This window comes from Pygoscelis adeliae, unplaced genomic scaffold (genome assembly GCF_000699105.1).
Source record: "Pygoscelis adeliae isolate BGI_AS28 unplaced genomic scaffold, ASM69910v1 Scaffold178, whole genome shotgun sequence".
Classification (NCBI taxonomy): domain Eukaryota; kingdom Metazoa; phylum Chordata; class Aves; order Sphenisciformes; family Spheniscidae; genus Pygoscelis; species Pygoscelis adeliae.
In genome coordinates, this window is record NW_008825323.1 from 1,291,835 (window position 1) to 1,308,298 (window position 16,464).

General features: G+C 36.7%; 1 protein-coding gene across 1 annotated transcript in view; it reads left to right on the forward strand.

The window, feature by feature from the left end:
- Positions 1-16,464, forward strand: part of GPR98 (G protein-coupled receptor 98) — a 289,750-nt gene that overhangs the window by 18,808 nt on the left and 254,478 nt on the right. The window contains exons 11-18 of the mRNA XM_009330315.1: positions 7,097-7,223; positions 7,312-7,497; positions 8,437-8,617; positions 9,223-9,386; positions 10,044-10,167; positions 10,551-10,817; positions 13,274-13,400; positions 15,495-15,712. Coding sequence (XP_009328590.1) covers positions 7,097-7,223; positions 7,312-7,497; positions 8,437-8,617; positions 9,223-9,386; positions 10,044-10,167; positions 10,551-10,817; positions 13,274-13,400; positions 15,495-15,712 — 1,394 coding nt within the window. The remainder of the gene's footprint in view (positions 1-7,096; positions 7,224-7,311; positions 7,498-8,436; positions 8,618-9,222; positions 9,387-10,043; positions 10,168-10,550; positions 10,818-13,273; positions 13,401-15,494; positions 15,713-16,464) is intronic.

Sequence of the window (16,464 nt, forward strand, 5' to 3'; positions counted from 1 at the left end):
GAAGCCAAGAATGAAATGACTGCGAAGATCATCCTTTCAGTACTGGAGATGACTCTTCAAATCAGGGTTGAAGGGTACTGGCAGGATTATGTGTGTAAGCTTGTGGTATTGCTTCCTGCATAGTTTGTATTTTCTGGATGAACAGAAGATTTCAGTTTCCAAGGTTGGCAGCCAGCACCTCACAGCAGTAGTGAATTAGCATGAAAACAAAGATGCACTGTGCTGTGGATGTGCTCGTACTGTTCTATAAATTGTACCATAAGTCAGTAGGAAAATAGAGCATGTAAGAACTTTAATGAAACTATAGACATAGAAATACATTCGTAAGCATTCTATTTATTGCAATTAGTAATAGCATGGATAAAATAATAAAAATAATTAGTTCTAACAAGGATGTATTATTTGCAACTCAGTGGTGTTGTTAAGGCAGTTTACGTTTTAAACGAGCTTTAATTGCATCCAGAACTATAAAAGAAACTTTCTGAGCCATTAAAAATAGTATTTTCTTTCCTTGTTCTATGGCCTCTGTCCATGGACCGTAGATATTAAAATAACACTGAATTATGTCCACAAAATGGAGGCCAGTGTATATCCTGAAGAATATGCTCCAAAGAATACAGATGAGTAATAAAGAAGCAAGACAATCCTGTACCTGCTGAAGCTTCTTCATATTTTCTTTTTTTAGGAGCAGCTTCAGGTTGAATGCCTGCCCATATCTGAACAGGCCTGAATTGAGACCAAACATAAATAAAGTCAGATATCTGTAGTGAAATCTGTATGAGAAAGAAAAGGCCTTGGTCTTCGTGATGAATGTAGGTGGAACAGGCCGTGGAAATTGTGTGTGTGCTTTGAGAAAGCATACATACATACTAGGGCTGTTCATTTTACCTGGTAAACACAAATAGAAACCAGTTTTTTAAAAACCTGATTGTTGTTTTTTCCTTCTGCACATCATATACTCCAACTGGCAGTTGTCATCCCCTCAGTAAGGTGCAGATACACAGCTATCGATTTGGCAATTGGCACAAGTGGAGGGCCAGGACCTCCAGGGCACATGGGTTGTTGTTTGCACTCTTAAATGAGTGGTGGTGAAAATAAGAACTTGCAGACTTTGGGACCTGTGAACAGCAATATACTGATAAATCGATTTTAATTTGTGAAAATGATAACCTATGAACAGATGACTTTAAGTAGTCCTTATTCTCAAATTTTTTTTGAGTCATGACTCATAATTTAGGATGCCAGAACAGATTTGTGTACATATGTTATGACCTAAATCTCATTTACTATTTATGATAAAGCAAAACTGAAGCAATGTACCGTGGATTTTTATAGTTCTAGTGATTTCTGTGATGCGATACAAATTTCTACTGGCTGAAATTCTGTCTTGAGTAAATTTAGAAAACCGATTTTAAAAAAAATTGCAAATGCAAAACATAGGTTTGACTGTTTCATTATGAAATGTCTGGTAGTTTTTTAACATTTTTGTGTTTAAGAGATTACTTTATGTCAAAAAGTTAACAAATCATAGAATGCCCATTTAAAGCACTGCATACTGTCTATGGTCCTTAATTCAGGGCTCAGCAACAGTGGGTTGCTGTCTGCACTGGCATGCACAGAAACACTAATATACTGTTTAATGGAGCTGGGATTTTCTCCTAACTTGGTGATCTCCTGTGGCTAGCGTCTGTTTCCAAACCTTATCTATCTGTCTTACTCAGGTGATTTTTCTATTAAGTAATATGCGTGATGCTATAGGAATTACCTCTTCCGGTGTAAACCATTGGCTTTTTCTTCAAGGGTTTGGTCAGACTTTGTTTTGATGGGGAAAATGTTACTTGAAAATAGTAGTAGAATGTTGAAAAGAGTGCTACTGGACACCTACTGCTAGCTTTTATTACTTTTCAAAATAGTAACACCATATATCTCCTGCTATGAGTAACAAAAACTAAAATAGCCTCCAAACTCAAATAATTTGTGGATTAAGCCTGGAGAGAAGGTGTTCCCTCTGATGAGGAGCACTGTGGAATTTATAATGTGGCAAATCCTACTTTAATATTGTTCTTTAGAGCTAGGTCCTGCCACTAATTAAATCAGTAGATAATCCTGAAAAAATTGAAGAAGGGGTGAACGCTGACTACAAATCTAGGAAGCAAATTGAGTAACATTCCACAGGCAACCTGAATGCATCTTTTCTGAGATACCCTGACAGAAAAGAAAGTTTTTTAGTGGTTTTAATAGTAACAGCAATGTGCATTCACAGTTGCAGTTCAGTTTCTCAGGTGCCTTTGAAAACATTCACTTTCTGCAGAATTCCAATTCTTGGTCCAAAAGCTATAAAATTTGACCACATTGCATCTCTTAATAATTATTATTTTATTTGTAGTGGTACTTAGTTCATAACAACATTGAAATTCCCATGTTACTTTAAACTCAGTCAAAAATCTTCGGTAGTTTGTAGCAACGTGGGTACTACAAAAGTGCAAGAAACAATTTGAAGCTTCTGTTAGTTGTTCTAATTAATCTGTAGTTCTTGCTAAATAATAATGAAGGTTTTTTAAAGAAAGAATTTCCCTAATGACGAGTCATTTCACATGAAATTTGTCGTATGGAAAGTGATTTTTACAGCTGTTTCATCACAGAAAACACACTTACGCAGTTTGAGATTGCACTTCTTCTGTTAGCATCATAAACATTGCCAGGGCTTATCCTCTGTGATAAAATGAAACTTCATGTCCACATGCCGTTTTGCAGAATAGTTAAGCTGAGGAGAAAGAACAACAAGTGGCTTTCCCAGCAAGAGGGATCTCCTTACTCCTGGTCAAGTGCTGTCTCTAGTAGCTGGACCTCCTTGGTATGGACTAAGTGACCGTGTACAAGGAGCTATTTTAACTTTTATTGTTACTTCTGAATGCCATTGCCTGGGCAAACCATGAGTTTTAGAAGTTCTAAATAGCCATTTTTTTCCGTTTCCGCACTGCTGTTACAGGAGAGCCTAAAGAGATGGTTTCACATACCACAAAGAGTGACACAAGACTAAACTGATCCTGTGCACTCTGTGGCAGTTTGGACATCTTTACTCAGCAACGAAAGGACTGTACATGAACAGCGCGTTGTTCTTGGATGTAGTCAGGGCATGTAGCAAGAGTTGACGGCTGATGGCCTGGGGGGCTGTGTGGTGGAGCCAGGAGTCCAGCCTGATAACATGGCTAGTCGGGCAGGGGCCCATCCCACCACCCCCAGCAAGGCAGGAGAGCAGGTTGGAGCCGGTAACTGGGGGCACCCTGGAGTCCAGGGCATCAGGCAAGGTCATAGTGGTGGGGCAGGTCAAGCCAGGAACACACGTCAGGTTTAGGTCGGATGATGGTCACCGGGGTCAGGCACAGCCCAGCGATTACCAGGCAGGTCCACAGCGAGGAGACAAATCCAAGGTCGAGCTGGGAAGTCACTTGGTGGGTCCTGGTCCGGGGATGTTATAAGAATTTATATGTGTGTACCTCAGAGTGTAGACACAAAGGGTCCTATTGTGTACACCATTGGTTGCTCATGTAACAGCAGCTCAGAGTTGGAAGCCTAAGCCTAGGTGCTTCCATTCTGTTTTTGCATAGGCTATTTTATGCCTTTTTTGAATAGTAACCAACATTTACTGTGTCAGAGCAGTGATAGCAATCTGGCCAGTCATGCAGAGGAAACATGGCCAGATCAATCAGTCAATACATAAATAAATGAATTGATCCTAGTGTTGAAAATGGGACGTGGATGGAGAAACCTCCCAAGCAATGGTTTCCTTTAGCAGTGAATGGGCTGAACCTGACTAGTTGCTTTCTGACCTGCAAGTTCTCTAGATTCCGATCTGACTTACACTGTGAGTTTTAAAGTATTGCCAGCCTTCTCAGTCCTTTCAAAGAACACCTGGAGATGCTCAAGGTGCACATGTCATGGTACCTTGTGGCCGTTTCATGTCTGCTACCCTCTTCAGTTTCGGCAGTGCTTCCGTTGTGCATTACAACACAATATTAGATTCCAGCACTACTCCTCAGTTCATCTTAACAGGCTTTTTTGCCTGAGCTGTGTTTGGGCTCATGCAGTGTAACTCCATGAAGCTGAAAGAGGTTTCATTTCTGGCATGACCTTTCACTTTCTGATGCATTATTATGTCTTAACTACTTAAGCTTGTACATACATATCAAAAACTCACTTGACATAATGGTTCATTTGTATTCTCTTTTGTAAATTATATTACCAACAGCTTAGTGATATAATTAAATTTTAGGATTACCAACTCTGGAATTTTCTCCTTGATCTTTTCATTGTATTAATACTTTGATTGTTTTGGAACACTTTTGCATACGTTTCTGAAGGAAGGGAGAATGTCTCAATGTATAGTATTTAAAATCTAGCCTCATTGAAATCAATGACAAATTTATATTAATTCAGATATCCTATTTGAAAGACTGTATCTGCAAGTGTATTTGCTTTATTTCTTCAGAATTTTGAGTGAACTCTTATCTCTATTGAATTCCAAATCTGAGTTCTTTTTGAGATTAGTGAAGTCAGAATTTTACTTTATAAATTCTGTAGTAATCTGTTCATGGTGTTTTGATAGAAGATACAGGTTTATATTTATATTTATTTTAGATTAAGAAAGCCAAAATGCACGCTTGCCATTGCAGAATAATACTGCCCTTTCATCTGACTTGATGTGGTAGTTTTGTTACAAGTGCTTGGCCAAAACTGAACCAGTTAAGAGATCAGCAAATACCCTTTCCCTTCCCTTTCCTTATTTTCTGTTTTTGTTTGTTATATTTTTATATTTATTATTTTACTTTGACAATCTGATTAACTGAAAAATTGTCACAAATAAAGTTTGATGTGATTTTGTGCCAGAATAGTTTTTGATATATACCCATTACAACTCTCACTGTGCTTATCTCTTTTTATCATTACTTTGGCAGAATGATGAAATAACGTATCATGGAAGCATGTAGATTTTTTTTCTCAGTTGAAGAGCTATTTATAAATGTGGGCTGCTGGTGCAGTTGTGAGCAGGCACAGAGGTTGGCAGTAATCGAGCTTTTGGAGGAGGGCCTGGTAGGGTATACCATGAATGGGTCTTGACATGCTGAATTGGTCATGGGGTCATTTCTCCTAAGTGGGAACTGCCCACTTGCTAGCATTTGTCAACAGGAAAATGCCAAGCAAGTAGGGTTCCCATAAAATGAACATTATAAGCTTTTTGGAAAGGAAAAAGAAAGCTTTGTGTTGGGGTTTTTTTAAATTATTATTATTCTTTTCTAAGATTAGTACTATTGAAATTCTAGCAAGTGGCACTTTCATTCCTTCCCCCATCCCCTTTCTTTCTTTCTTTCTTTCTGTGTTGACAGGGTAGAGACAGAAAGGTTTGTCGTGTACTTTGGGTAAGTGCAGTGAACTGTGGTTTGTCTTCAGTGAATCAATGCTTTGTTTTACAAGTGGTTGGTTTGGACAGAATCTGTCTTTATAATTTCTTTTCATCTCAGGAATCACGTCTTCTGCATCTCTTCAGACAATGCATGCTTGCCCTTTGGTTTTTAATTTGATGGCATGAGGTTCTGGCTTGGAGGCGTTTCTTTATTTAGGATCTGTGAATGATGAAAGTTATGAATGCATGGCTCAGTGTTTGATATTTGAGCGTTTGATGCAATAATGGATTAGTTGTTTTAAACTGCCACAAATACAATTTGCCCCAACTAAATGACTGAACTGACTAGAATTACAGTTTTCTGTCTTCAAAGATGAGCCTTTATCTTGTTTTTGAATAACCTACATTTAGTTTATGTTAACACAAGTTATTGTGTCTCCTGACATATTTTTTTAATGTGCAATAAACATGATATGTTACCCTATTAAATAGATATTTCCTGTTTTGCGTCTTGTGTCCTGCCTGTAGACTTTGCTACAAGATACATTGCTATTCATTTTTTTTGTGTGGGGGCATTCCAGTTATTTATGGAGTGTTTGTGGAAACAGTTCTGGAACTGATTTCAAATATTGGATATAATAGATCACATTTCTTTCTACATGAAATAGTGTTTGATGAAGTCTGGGTTGTAGTATGGTGAAACTGTGAAAATATTTACAATATGTTGGACTAAGATTTCATTGAAATTTTCTTCCAGGAAACACGCAAGATGCACAGGAAATCTAAATACATAAAACACCATGTAATAAGCCATATCCAAACCGTCAGTCTGAAGGTGCATTCTTGATGCATCCTTCAGTAGTACGTTTTCTGGCATTTTTAATGTAGTGAACTTAAAACAATGTCATTGAAAATTACCACATCTGAGGAAATGAATGCAAGAAATGTGCAAGGTTTCTTTCTCTTGTCGGATATGGCCCATTCGTGTCCATGAGTAAGACCAAGATGGCGTAGCAGTAGCCCAGGGAGAGAAGTCCTCCACCAAGGGGAGCACTATTTGATCATGCCTGCACCGTTCAACATATGCTTTTAGGCAGCAGGTTTGTGAGTAAGGGAGGAGAAAGGGAATGAGTCTGAGCTACTGAAAGGTCATCCAACTCTTACTAGAGCCAAACTGGGATCCTACAGGTAGTGTCCACATCTTACAGAAGGCAGGTTAACGCGCAAGTGAGGATGAAATCCACAATATTGAGGGGCAAGTCTCTTCCTATTTGCAGCAATAATAAATTTTGCAGGAGAGGGTAAGAATGCGTAGTTGTCAATGTAATTTCTATTTGTTTAAATGATTTTGGATTATCCTTTGTTTTGATCCACATACAAAGTAATACGGAATGTAACTAACTTTTTACTGCACAGTTCTGTTTCTTTTCCTGTGTGTTGTGTGCATGTGTGCCTAAAAAAACCCACACAACTATAAAACTAATCAGAAAACAGTTACTTCAGAAGCAAAGTTTTTTTTACAAATGGATAAAACATACCAATGTGTCTGTCTTTATTTTATTCTTTGCAGATAATTGATTGTTTTCAAAATTTATTCATAAAATTCATCAGTATTCTGATGTCCTTAGCATAGGTGTGGATTTACTTGCCAAACAAAATTGTCACTCAAACAAACCTCTTGCCTTCCTTTCTCAGGGTCAGTGTGGAAAATCAAATACTGAAATATGGGTTTACTACTTGTGAAATAATTATTTTGGAAAATGATGATCCTGGAGGAGTGTTCGAATTTTCTCCCTCTTCCAGAGGTCCCTATAGTATCAAGGTAGCTATCTGAGTAATTTCTCTTAATTGTTATGGACAGCTTAGTTTAAGCACAGTGGTAAAAAAAAGCTGGATTTTCCTTTTTACAGGAAGGGGAGTCTGTGGAACTGCAGATTGTCCGCAGCAGAGGAAGTCTGGTCAGGCAGTTTCTACGCTACACTGTAGAACCAAGAGACAATAATGAGTTTTATGGAAGCACAGGAATTCTGGAGTTTAAGCCTGGTGAAAGAGAGATCATAATTACTCTTCTGACAAGGATGGATGGGATTCCAGAGGTAAAAAATAATAGTTTTCTCTCTTCAAATTATGTTCACAGGCATATTAGTTTGTCACTTATTAAAATATAGGCAAATATATAGGAGCAGAAGTGTGTAATGGCTTTTCTCCAGAATGTCTTCCCAACCTCCGAACCAGGGATGCCTGGATAAGTAGAAGGTGTCTTTGGGCTTAATAGTCCTCAGTGGAGGACTTGAATTGAATTTAATTCAATTTCTGTGAATTGAAACAGTTATGCTTTGAATCTATGTAAGTTTTTAGCATCCATGACATTCTGTGTATAGAGGGCCATTGTTTAATTGAACTCTGTGTGAAGAACCACTTCCTTCTTGTTTTTTTTTCTAGTAATCATCTGCTAACTTCACTCAGTGCTCCCCAGTCAAGACTAATATTTGCCTTAAAGATACATAGATGCAATACTTGTTTTAATGTTTCTTGAAGCATTACCAATCTTTATTCAAGAAATACATGAAGTACAAAGTCCCATTAGATTAATAAAGCAAGCTGATACATTCTTTCTAAATTAGTGTGCTGTCAATGGTTTTAAGATCTTTGCTATCCCTGTTACAAAGCCAGAAACGTTAATAAATCTTATAGAAAAGAAAACTTACCTTTCAGGGAGCATTACAAATATATTTGTAATATGAATACATAGTGAATTGATGAGATTCTATCCCCCCTACACAAAATAAGTCCTTGCCTATAAAATGCTAGATTTTTGGAGAAAATGGTCCTATCAGAGATAGAAACTTCTGACTATTTCTTTGTTCTGATGGCAATGTACAAACACATTGTGCATGCAGAAAGTGTGTGTGATTTCCTTTTGTTTAAATTTGCATCTCCTTCTGCCTAGCTAGGGACTGTGGATGTTTGCCCATTTGTTTTGGATGTGAATACTGAATATGCATTTTTATTTTGACTGAGTTTCTCTCTTCTAGCTGGACGAGATATATTCTGTGGTTCTCAGTGGCTACAGTGAAAAGCCAGGCAAGTTGGGGAATGCCACAATGGTCAATATAACCATTTTGAAGAATGATGATCCACATGGTGTCATTCAGTTTCTACCTGATGAACTATCAGTAACAATAAAGGAAAGTAAAGGAGAAATCATCTACTCTGGTAATTCTTTTTTATTAGAGTGACTGCTTTATCTGCTGTCTGCCCCTGCAAGGCTTCTTTTCCCCATTTCACCTTTCTAGGACAATTTCTGACTCAAGTCTCCACTCAGGAGTTTCCAGAGTGGTACAGTGCCCGCAAGATGAGCAGTGGAGACTGAAGTGGAGAAGGATGGGCCTGGAAAGCCAGAGGGATCAATCCAGTAAAAAAATGGCTAGAGAATATGCCAGACAGGAGGGACGGAGTATTGATGTGTGTGCAAAGTGCAACCTTGAGGTAGTAGCTCTGTTTGTGGAGCATGAAGAATAGGGTGCCATGTGAGAGAAGAATAGAGCTAAATCTTCATATGGGTGACTTCAATTTATCTGTCTCTATTCAATTATCAAGTAGTTACAGGCAAAAAGTAACAAATTTGAGCAAGTTTGAACTGCTTTAGTGGTCTATCTTTGTGTGTCCTTTCATGTAGTGCTCTCACATATTATTAATTTTGCAAGCAATGGATTTGCTTATTATTTCCTTTTTCTTTGTTTCAGCTTTGCTGACCTTTTTCTTTTTGGTTTGTGTTGTTCTGAAGATGCATACTGACTGTATATGTTTGCATTTTTTAGCTGCTTACAGAGTTGTAAGAAACCAAGGAAACTATGGCAATGTTAGTGTGTCTTGGGTTGTTGACCCAACATATACCAATGACATCTATCCAGAACAAGGGACTATTTTCTTTGATAATCTGGAGTTTTCAAAAAATATCACCATTTACTCACTGCCAGATGAGGTAAACATTTTTACGGTGTTTTTGTGTGAGTATATGGGACAAAGAGTAAATGCTAAAACATTACAACTTAAGGAGAAAGAAGGAATGTCTGTTTTTTAACAGCCTGATAAGTATTTGTAGGAAAAATCAAAATACGTGGGTAAAACTGAGATTACTTCCGCAAATCATAAAAGAATTTGAGAAGCTGTGCATACCTACAAACAAAAAAAATTTAGAAGATGAGAGTAGTTGAATGTGGTTAAATTATAGAAAAGTTCATTTGAATAAAACCCTTGTTTTGATAGCAGGAATCCTGATTTTTATTTTTAATGCTGATATATTTGAAGTAATGTAAGAAAGAATGAGAATAATTAATAAGTAAATAAAGCTGTAAAAATAAATTACATATATCAGAAGAAGGAAACTGCAAGATAACTTTTGGGTCATCTGTACAACAGTAAAGATGAGGGGACTTATATACAAGGATTTTAGGCTGATGATGATTTCTGTGTAACTGTATGAACTGTCATTTGTCATCCCTCTTGACACACTTCAGGATCAGTAAATAAAAAACAACACTCAGAAATCTCTGGTTTGTTAACCCCTTTCAGCTGTTCATTTTAATCTCTTCATTGTTTTGTATGCAAGAAATTAATTTCATAATACTTTCTCTGTCAGGTACCTGAAGAGATGGAAGTATTCATCATCAGCTTATTCAATGCTACTGGCGGAGCCAGGCTGGGCAATATAACCAGTGCAACTTTACAAATTACAGGGAATGATGATCCCATTTATTTTGCAGGTTAGATATTACTGTTCTTAAATGTGGAATACATATGCTACCCCAAACAGATTTTATTGACAGACCAACCAGATTATTGAGAAATCCTAATCCCAATGGAGCTAGTATAAAACGTTCATGTTTTTGTTGTGTTGAATTTGTGTTTGTTTCCTTCAGAACCTTCCCTTATTTTATTTCATTATTCTCTTTGTTGATGCTGGGATTAGTTAGGTGGCTAAGTACAACCATAATGTCTTGTACCTGCAAGAATTTCCATGCCTTTACCACATATGCCTTCTGTTTCACTGAGGGGAAGGATCCTCTTGGGGAGGATTAAGAAAATAGGCCACACACAAGGAGCTCAGGCTTGAACTCAGGTAGATCTGTTGCTTGTGTATTTTCAGAACCTCTGACAGTGAGCGTTAAAGAAGGAAGCGTTGCAAGCTTTACAGTCCTAAGGAATGGATCTGCTGATGTTGCTGTTGCTGTCCAGTATATTACTGTTAATGGAGATGCAACAGCTGAAGAGGGAGACTTTGTTCCCAGTGGAAAGAGCAGTGTCATTTTGTTCGATGTTGGAGAAAGAGAGCAGAACTTATCTGTGTGTATTAATGATGATGATACCCCTGAAACTGATGAAACTTTTTATATCTTCCTTTTGAATTCTACAGGTAAAAGTAATGATTTGATATGTGTTTATAACTCTCCTTTTTTTTTTTTTTCCCCCCTGCAATTTTTTACCAGCTTGGTCTTATCCTAAAGCAATATATAAATGCAAAGTATTATATGAATAAGATTTGCTTAAACATTTCTATACAATTACTGTACACAGTGTGTTTGGATTTTCATCTTGAATTGTTTAATTGGAAACAAAAATGAAATGATACAGCTGAAACCTTTCCTGCAAAAACAACTGGAGTGAAAGTCTCTTTTCAAATGTAAATGCTTCAAATTAGATAGGGTTTTGACTTGACTACAGAAGCACAAGGCTAAAGAATGTTAGTACTGCAACAGTCTTAGTGAAAGAGGGATTCTTTTAGATTTTTTGTCATGCTCTACTGTATACTACACAACTGCCTGATTTTTGTAAAAACAAACAGAACTGCCTTATTTTAGAGGAAAACCATGTAAATTAGTCTCTCTTATTTTTGTAGCGGTGCAATGTATGCATACATTATTTTCAGTCTGACATCATAGTTTTACGAAGTTTTATCTACAGAAGAATGTGTTAGACATTACTCAGTGTACCACCAGTAAAGAATGGGTTTATTATCTCAGAAATAACTTCTTTTTTTTTTTTTTAAGTTATCATATAGCAGGAAAAGATACAAAATTATTCAGCACATTCCTATTTTTGAAATAGACGTCTTCTGGAATAAACCATCACTGATGGGTAATATTGATAAGAAAACATAAATTAAATGTAAGAAATAGGTAAATTTTCCTGGGCTCTACCTGCTTAATTAAAGACCCTCCCCATCCCTAGCCCTGCCAAAACTCAAGGTGTAGTGGGAGAGTCATCTACAATTGTGTTAGTAAATTTTAATTATTTCAGTTGTTATTATTGTGTAGCTGAGAGGTAGTAACGGGCTGTGAATGCACTGGAATGCAAACCAAAACTGAATTGAATAAGCCATCAAACAATGACTGAGTGACTGTGATTTAATAAAGCAAAGGAAAATGATCACAATTGACCATCAGACTATACCTTCACATTAGATTGTGTGGTAGGTTCACAAAGTAGAATACCTAGCAGGGATTCAATTCAAGATGAGGAAAAATAAAATTAGGTGTCTTCATTTAGACATGCATACTAAGTGTCTTAGCCCTCATTATGGTCTATAATGATCTGATTCAGTCAGTGAGACTAAGAGTGCTTCAGGTCACACAAAAACCGACACCCTGTGGCTGGTCTATGAATTGCTCACAAGGCTTCATTGATCTTGAACTGCATCTGCCTTAGACATTGGTAGCAGGCAGCCGGAGAATTATAGGGGAATTTTTAGCAATTATTTGAGTATAAGGTAGCTTATGTGTTTCCTGAGGTCAGCTGACATTCACTCTGGTACCCAGGTCTCTTACAGAACATCAACCTTACAGAAAGGATCAGACAAAGCCATTCTTCTCGCTTCTTAAATTTTCTCTTCCGTGATCTCTTTCTACTTTACTAACTTTCTTCAGGATCTACTGGTATTTTCTCTTACCACTTTATTGGGAACATATGATGGCTTTCCTCCCGGCACACTGGTCCTACAAGAATGGGTAGCTGCAGGCTCCCTTTGCCTCTAAAAGGAGTGTCATATCATCATGCAGCATCTCTAGAACCACTAAGAATATAGAATATTTCTATACGCATTCCTGAAAGCAAAAAAATTTATTTTCTTTCTATGATCTGTTACATTTATTTACCTTGATTGTTACATCTCTTTTGAAAATTGTGTGGGAATGTTGTACCTCAGAGAAAATACAGATAGAGGTATATGAAATTAAAGCAGTAAACACATTGTTTACTTTGGAATAAAAGCTAGTCTAACTCTCTTAAATAGGGTGAAAAATGGGATGGGCGTGCAAACATAGTGTACATCTGTGGACATACGAAGGGTGTTAGAATGTCCCTACACTGCTAGTATATACACAGAAATCCTACTAGCTTCCTCTCTACTTCACATCTTATCTTATATTTCTTTCCTTTCAGATAGGCTGTGATATGGGTATGAATAAACTCTTAGACATTGTTCTTAGCTTGTATTTAGTTTAAGAGCAATATTGCTGTTCTAGGTCTAAAGGAGAGCTGGGATCTCTGAATACCAACCTTTTTCTTTTGACTTGACCAATTGATCAAACATGAAATAATACCTCTCATACAATCCTTTCTACTCAGAATCACATCTCTGGTCATGTCACATGTATTTTTTCTTGCAGATCTACTTAAGATGCTACTTAAGTATTTTTACTCTAATTTGCCTGTTACTGAATATCTCAAATATTGGTTTTCACTGATTATTTTATCATTGTTCATTTCTTTGTTTGCATAAAACCAGTTGGTGTGAGAAGGAAACACCTTTGGTTTTAGAGTTACATCCATTTCTGATTCCAGTTTTGATAGAATTCATCACCCTCTTTTTAGGGGATACTGTTATCTTTAAGGCTGGAGTGGCTACAGTTATTATTGAAGCAAATGATGATCCTAATGGAATTTTCTCCTTGGACACTTTAGAGAAGCCAGTGGAAGAAGGCAAAATTAACAATTTTTTGTAAGTAACTTTAATACTTTTGCACTTTTTTGGAACTGATGTATGTGGTACTTTATGGATAGTGCTTTGATCTAATCCCATACAAGTTTGCATTGATAGAAATGTATTAAAGGAAAATAGCTTTACTAAATTTTGGATTAAATGATTTGTAAACATATTGAAGACATCCGCTGTTACATTATCAGGTAGATTGTGTATATTAAAATATATACTGAAATTCATGTTAAAATGTAAATAAATAAGACTACAGCATTGTTGTTTTCTTATATTCTCAGTAGACTTTAGATACAGAAGAATCTTGATGATTCTGGACTAACAGAGAAGCAAAAAATCTTCTCAAAATACAGCTAAATATGACTATGTGGTTGTTAATTTCTTTTTGCACCCTACTTTGAAGCCTTCCCCTACAAACAACCTATATTACTGTATTCTTTCTGATGGTTTGGTTTTCTTCTATCTGTTAAGTGCAGATGGAAGTCTATACTCAAAGTCCAGATGTGACTGTCTTCTAAACTGAAAATAGTCTTCCCTAGTCTGACCTCTGAAAGTATTTTCCTTCCAGCCACTGGAATGTATTCAAGAATGGGAAGGGTTAAGAAATGAATTTCGTTGGTGTCTTGCTTTATGTTCCATAAAGTCAGGATGGGATTATAATTTGACAAAAATACTGATTTTTCATTAAGAAACCTCTAGACAGGATATAAAGAGAAGTTAGGTCACAATAAACGTGATAATGTGAACAGTTAGAGAAGAGGCTCTTTTCACATTTGTTTAGTTATCTTCTATATCTTTTTATTTGATTTTTTTGTTTGTTTATTTTAAGGCCTTGGAGCAGTTGCCTATGGCTGTGAATTAGGTCTTTATGCTTGTGTTACACATCTAAAGAATGAAAATTCTTGAGAAAAGAGGATATTAAATATATTGTGTGTTTGGTTTTGTTATGCTGCTCTTTGGGGCATTTTTTGTCCTTTATAATCTTATTTGCAGGATAATTTTTTCTTATTTGATGGTGTGAGGAATGATGATTAGAACTAAACATGTTCATATACACGTGCTTTATGGAAGCACATGATGCCAAGATCACCAGTATTGAGGACCTTGCTCAATCCTCATTGATTAAATATGTTTACTAGGGAGCTGTCTCTTCCATACCCTCACTGCTTTGGCTATTATGTAGTACATAACAAAAGGGTCAGAGTAGCATATAACCTAAGCACTGAGAACAGCTATGGCAGCACTGAGCTTTAAAGGGAGTAATTGTAGTTACTGCAACAGTGCTACACAGCTGGGGTGGAGCGCCCTGGTTGATGGCAAAAAAAGAAAAACCTTTGGAATGTAACTGTTGCTGTGCCTAGACTAGTTTTGCTGAACTAATTTTTCAGGCTGATATAATCTCTTTGTACGGCATTTTATTTTGCCGTGCAAACAGAAGCACACTTTTGGTATGTAAAGCACACTTTGTTAATAAAGGCATTATATACTTCAGTTTTTATTTATAGTGCCTTTTGGAAATTGGTGAAATTATGTTACCAGATAGCTATACAAAAAATAAAATCTTGTTTTCGTTTACTACATTCTTAATCTCGAATAACCACGGATTTCTGAAGGACATAGAGCATAACCCAAATCTAATACCAATGTAAAAAAAATTTTAAGGGGGCTTGATGGTTAAAGGGAGAAATGTTTGTGGTTAAATGTAGATGATTCCCTTTCCTGTCTAAGGGTGGCCAGGTATATAAATTTTCAATGTTAACTTGCTGAACTATATTATAAATTTGTATCTATTATTTACATCATAGAAGTGGAAGACAAGCTGATGTTTAGCTTAACAGTACTACTTTGCACGGACCTGCGTTGGTTACTTTTTTTCTAAGGTACATGTGGTATACCTGGGAGTAGAATTGTACTGTGAAATTGCAGGCCTTCAAAGAGGATTGTAGTATCGTTCATGGTTGTATTTCTTGTTCATGGTTATTTAGAACATTGTATATTATTTTTCACAGTAAGGAAGATTAGTGTAATTGTGTTTTCCCTTGCTAATGAATGCTGATACATACCTGCCAGGACGTTCACTCTTTCTGTATCACTGAACAGGATTTTGAGACATAGAGGACACTTTGGCAATGTCTCGTTGACCTGGCAGCTGTTTGATAATGACTCTGCACTGAGGCCAGGAGAAGAGTTCTATGAAACTTACGGGACTGTGTTCTTCATGGATGGTGAAGGATCAAAGCCAATAACACTCCATGCTATTTCGGATGGAATTCCTGAATTCAATGAATTTTACATTCTAAAGTTGGTGAATGCTTCAGGTATTGTCTTCCATATCACCATTCCCTTCATATCTGGTAGAAAAGAATTATGTTTAATCAATCAAAAAGAAACCAACCCTGGAAAGAGCTTTGCCTTGAATCATGTCTTGATACCCTATACTTTTCTGGTAAGGTTTTAGGTTTTATTTTTCATTTAAGTTTTATTTAGGTATACGAATGCAGTTATTCAGTTCCTGAATTAGTTATACACATTTTGGTGATTTGACCTTTAAAAAGGATGCCTCTTGGTAATTTCAGAGATACAGGTCTTCATGTAGTTGAAGACAAAATAGAGCTATTAAAGGCTATGCATGTCTACTGTAATGGAGGTTTGTTGGTTTGTTTGCTTTTTTCTAGAGGAGGTAAAATACTTATAGTTACCACTTCATAGGACTTAAATCACAACTGCTACAGGTCTGCTACTGAGTAGAGTTCCAAATCTCCTGGACTCATTCCACCTCAGTACTATTTATGGTCTTCTGTGCCCAGACGCAACTGAAAATGTGTTGACCTTTCCTGTAAGTGAAATCCATATGCACGTACAGAAAATTTCCTATTTACCATAGGTAGATCACTGCACTCTTTGAACATGGAGGCTCTACGTTCATATCATGATCTTCGTATCATGAATTCTTACTGTGCAGAAATAGATGACTAAAGGCAGGACTTGGCAGCAGTTTTAATACACAACTGGTTACTGATTTTGCAAGGTATGCCTGCTTCTGTTTCAGAGGCAATGGGCCAAATTTTGC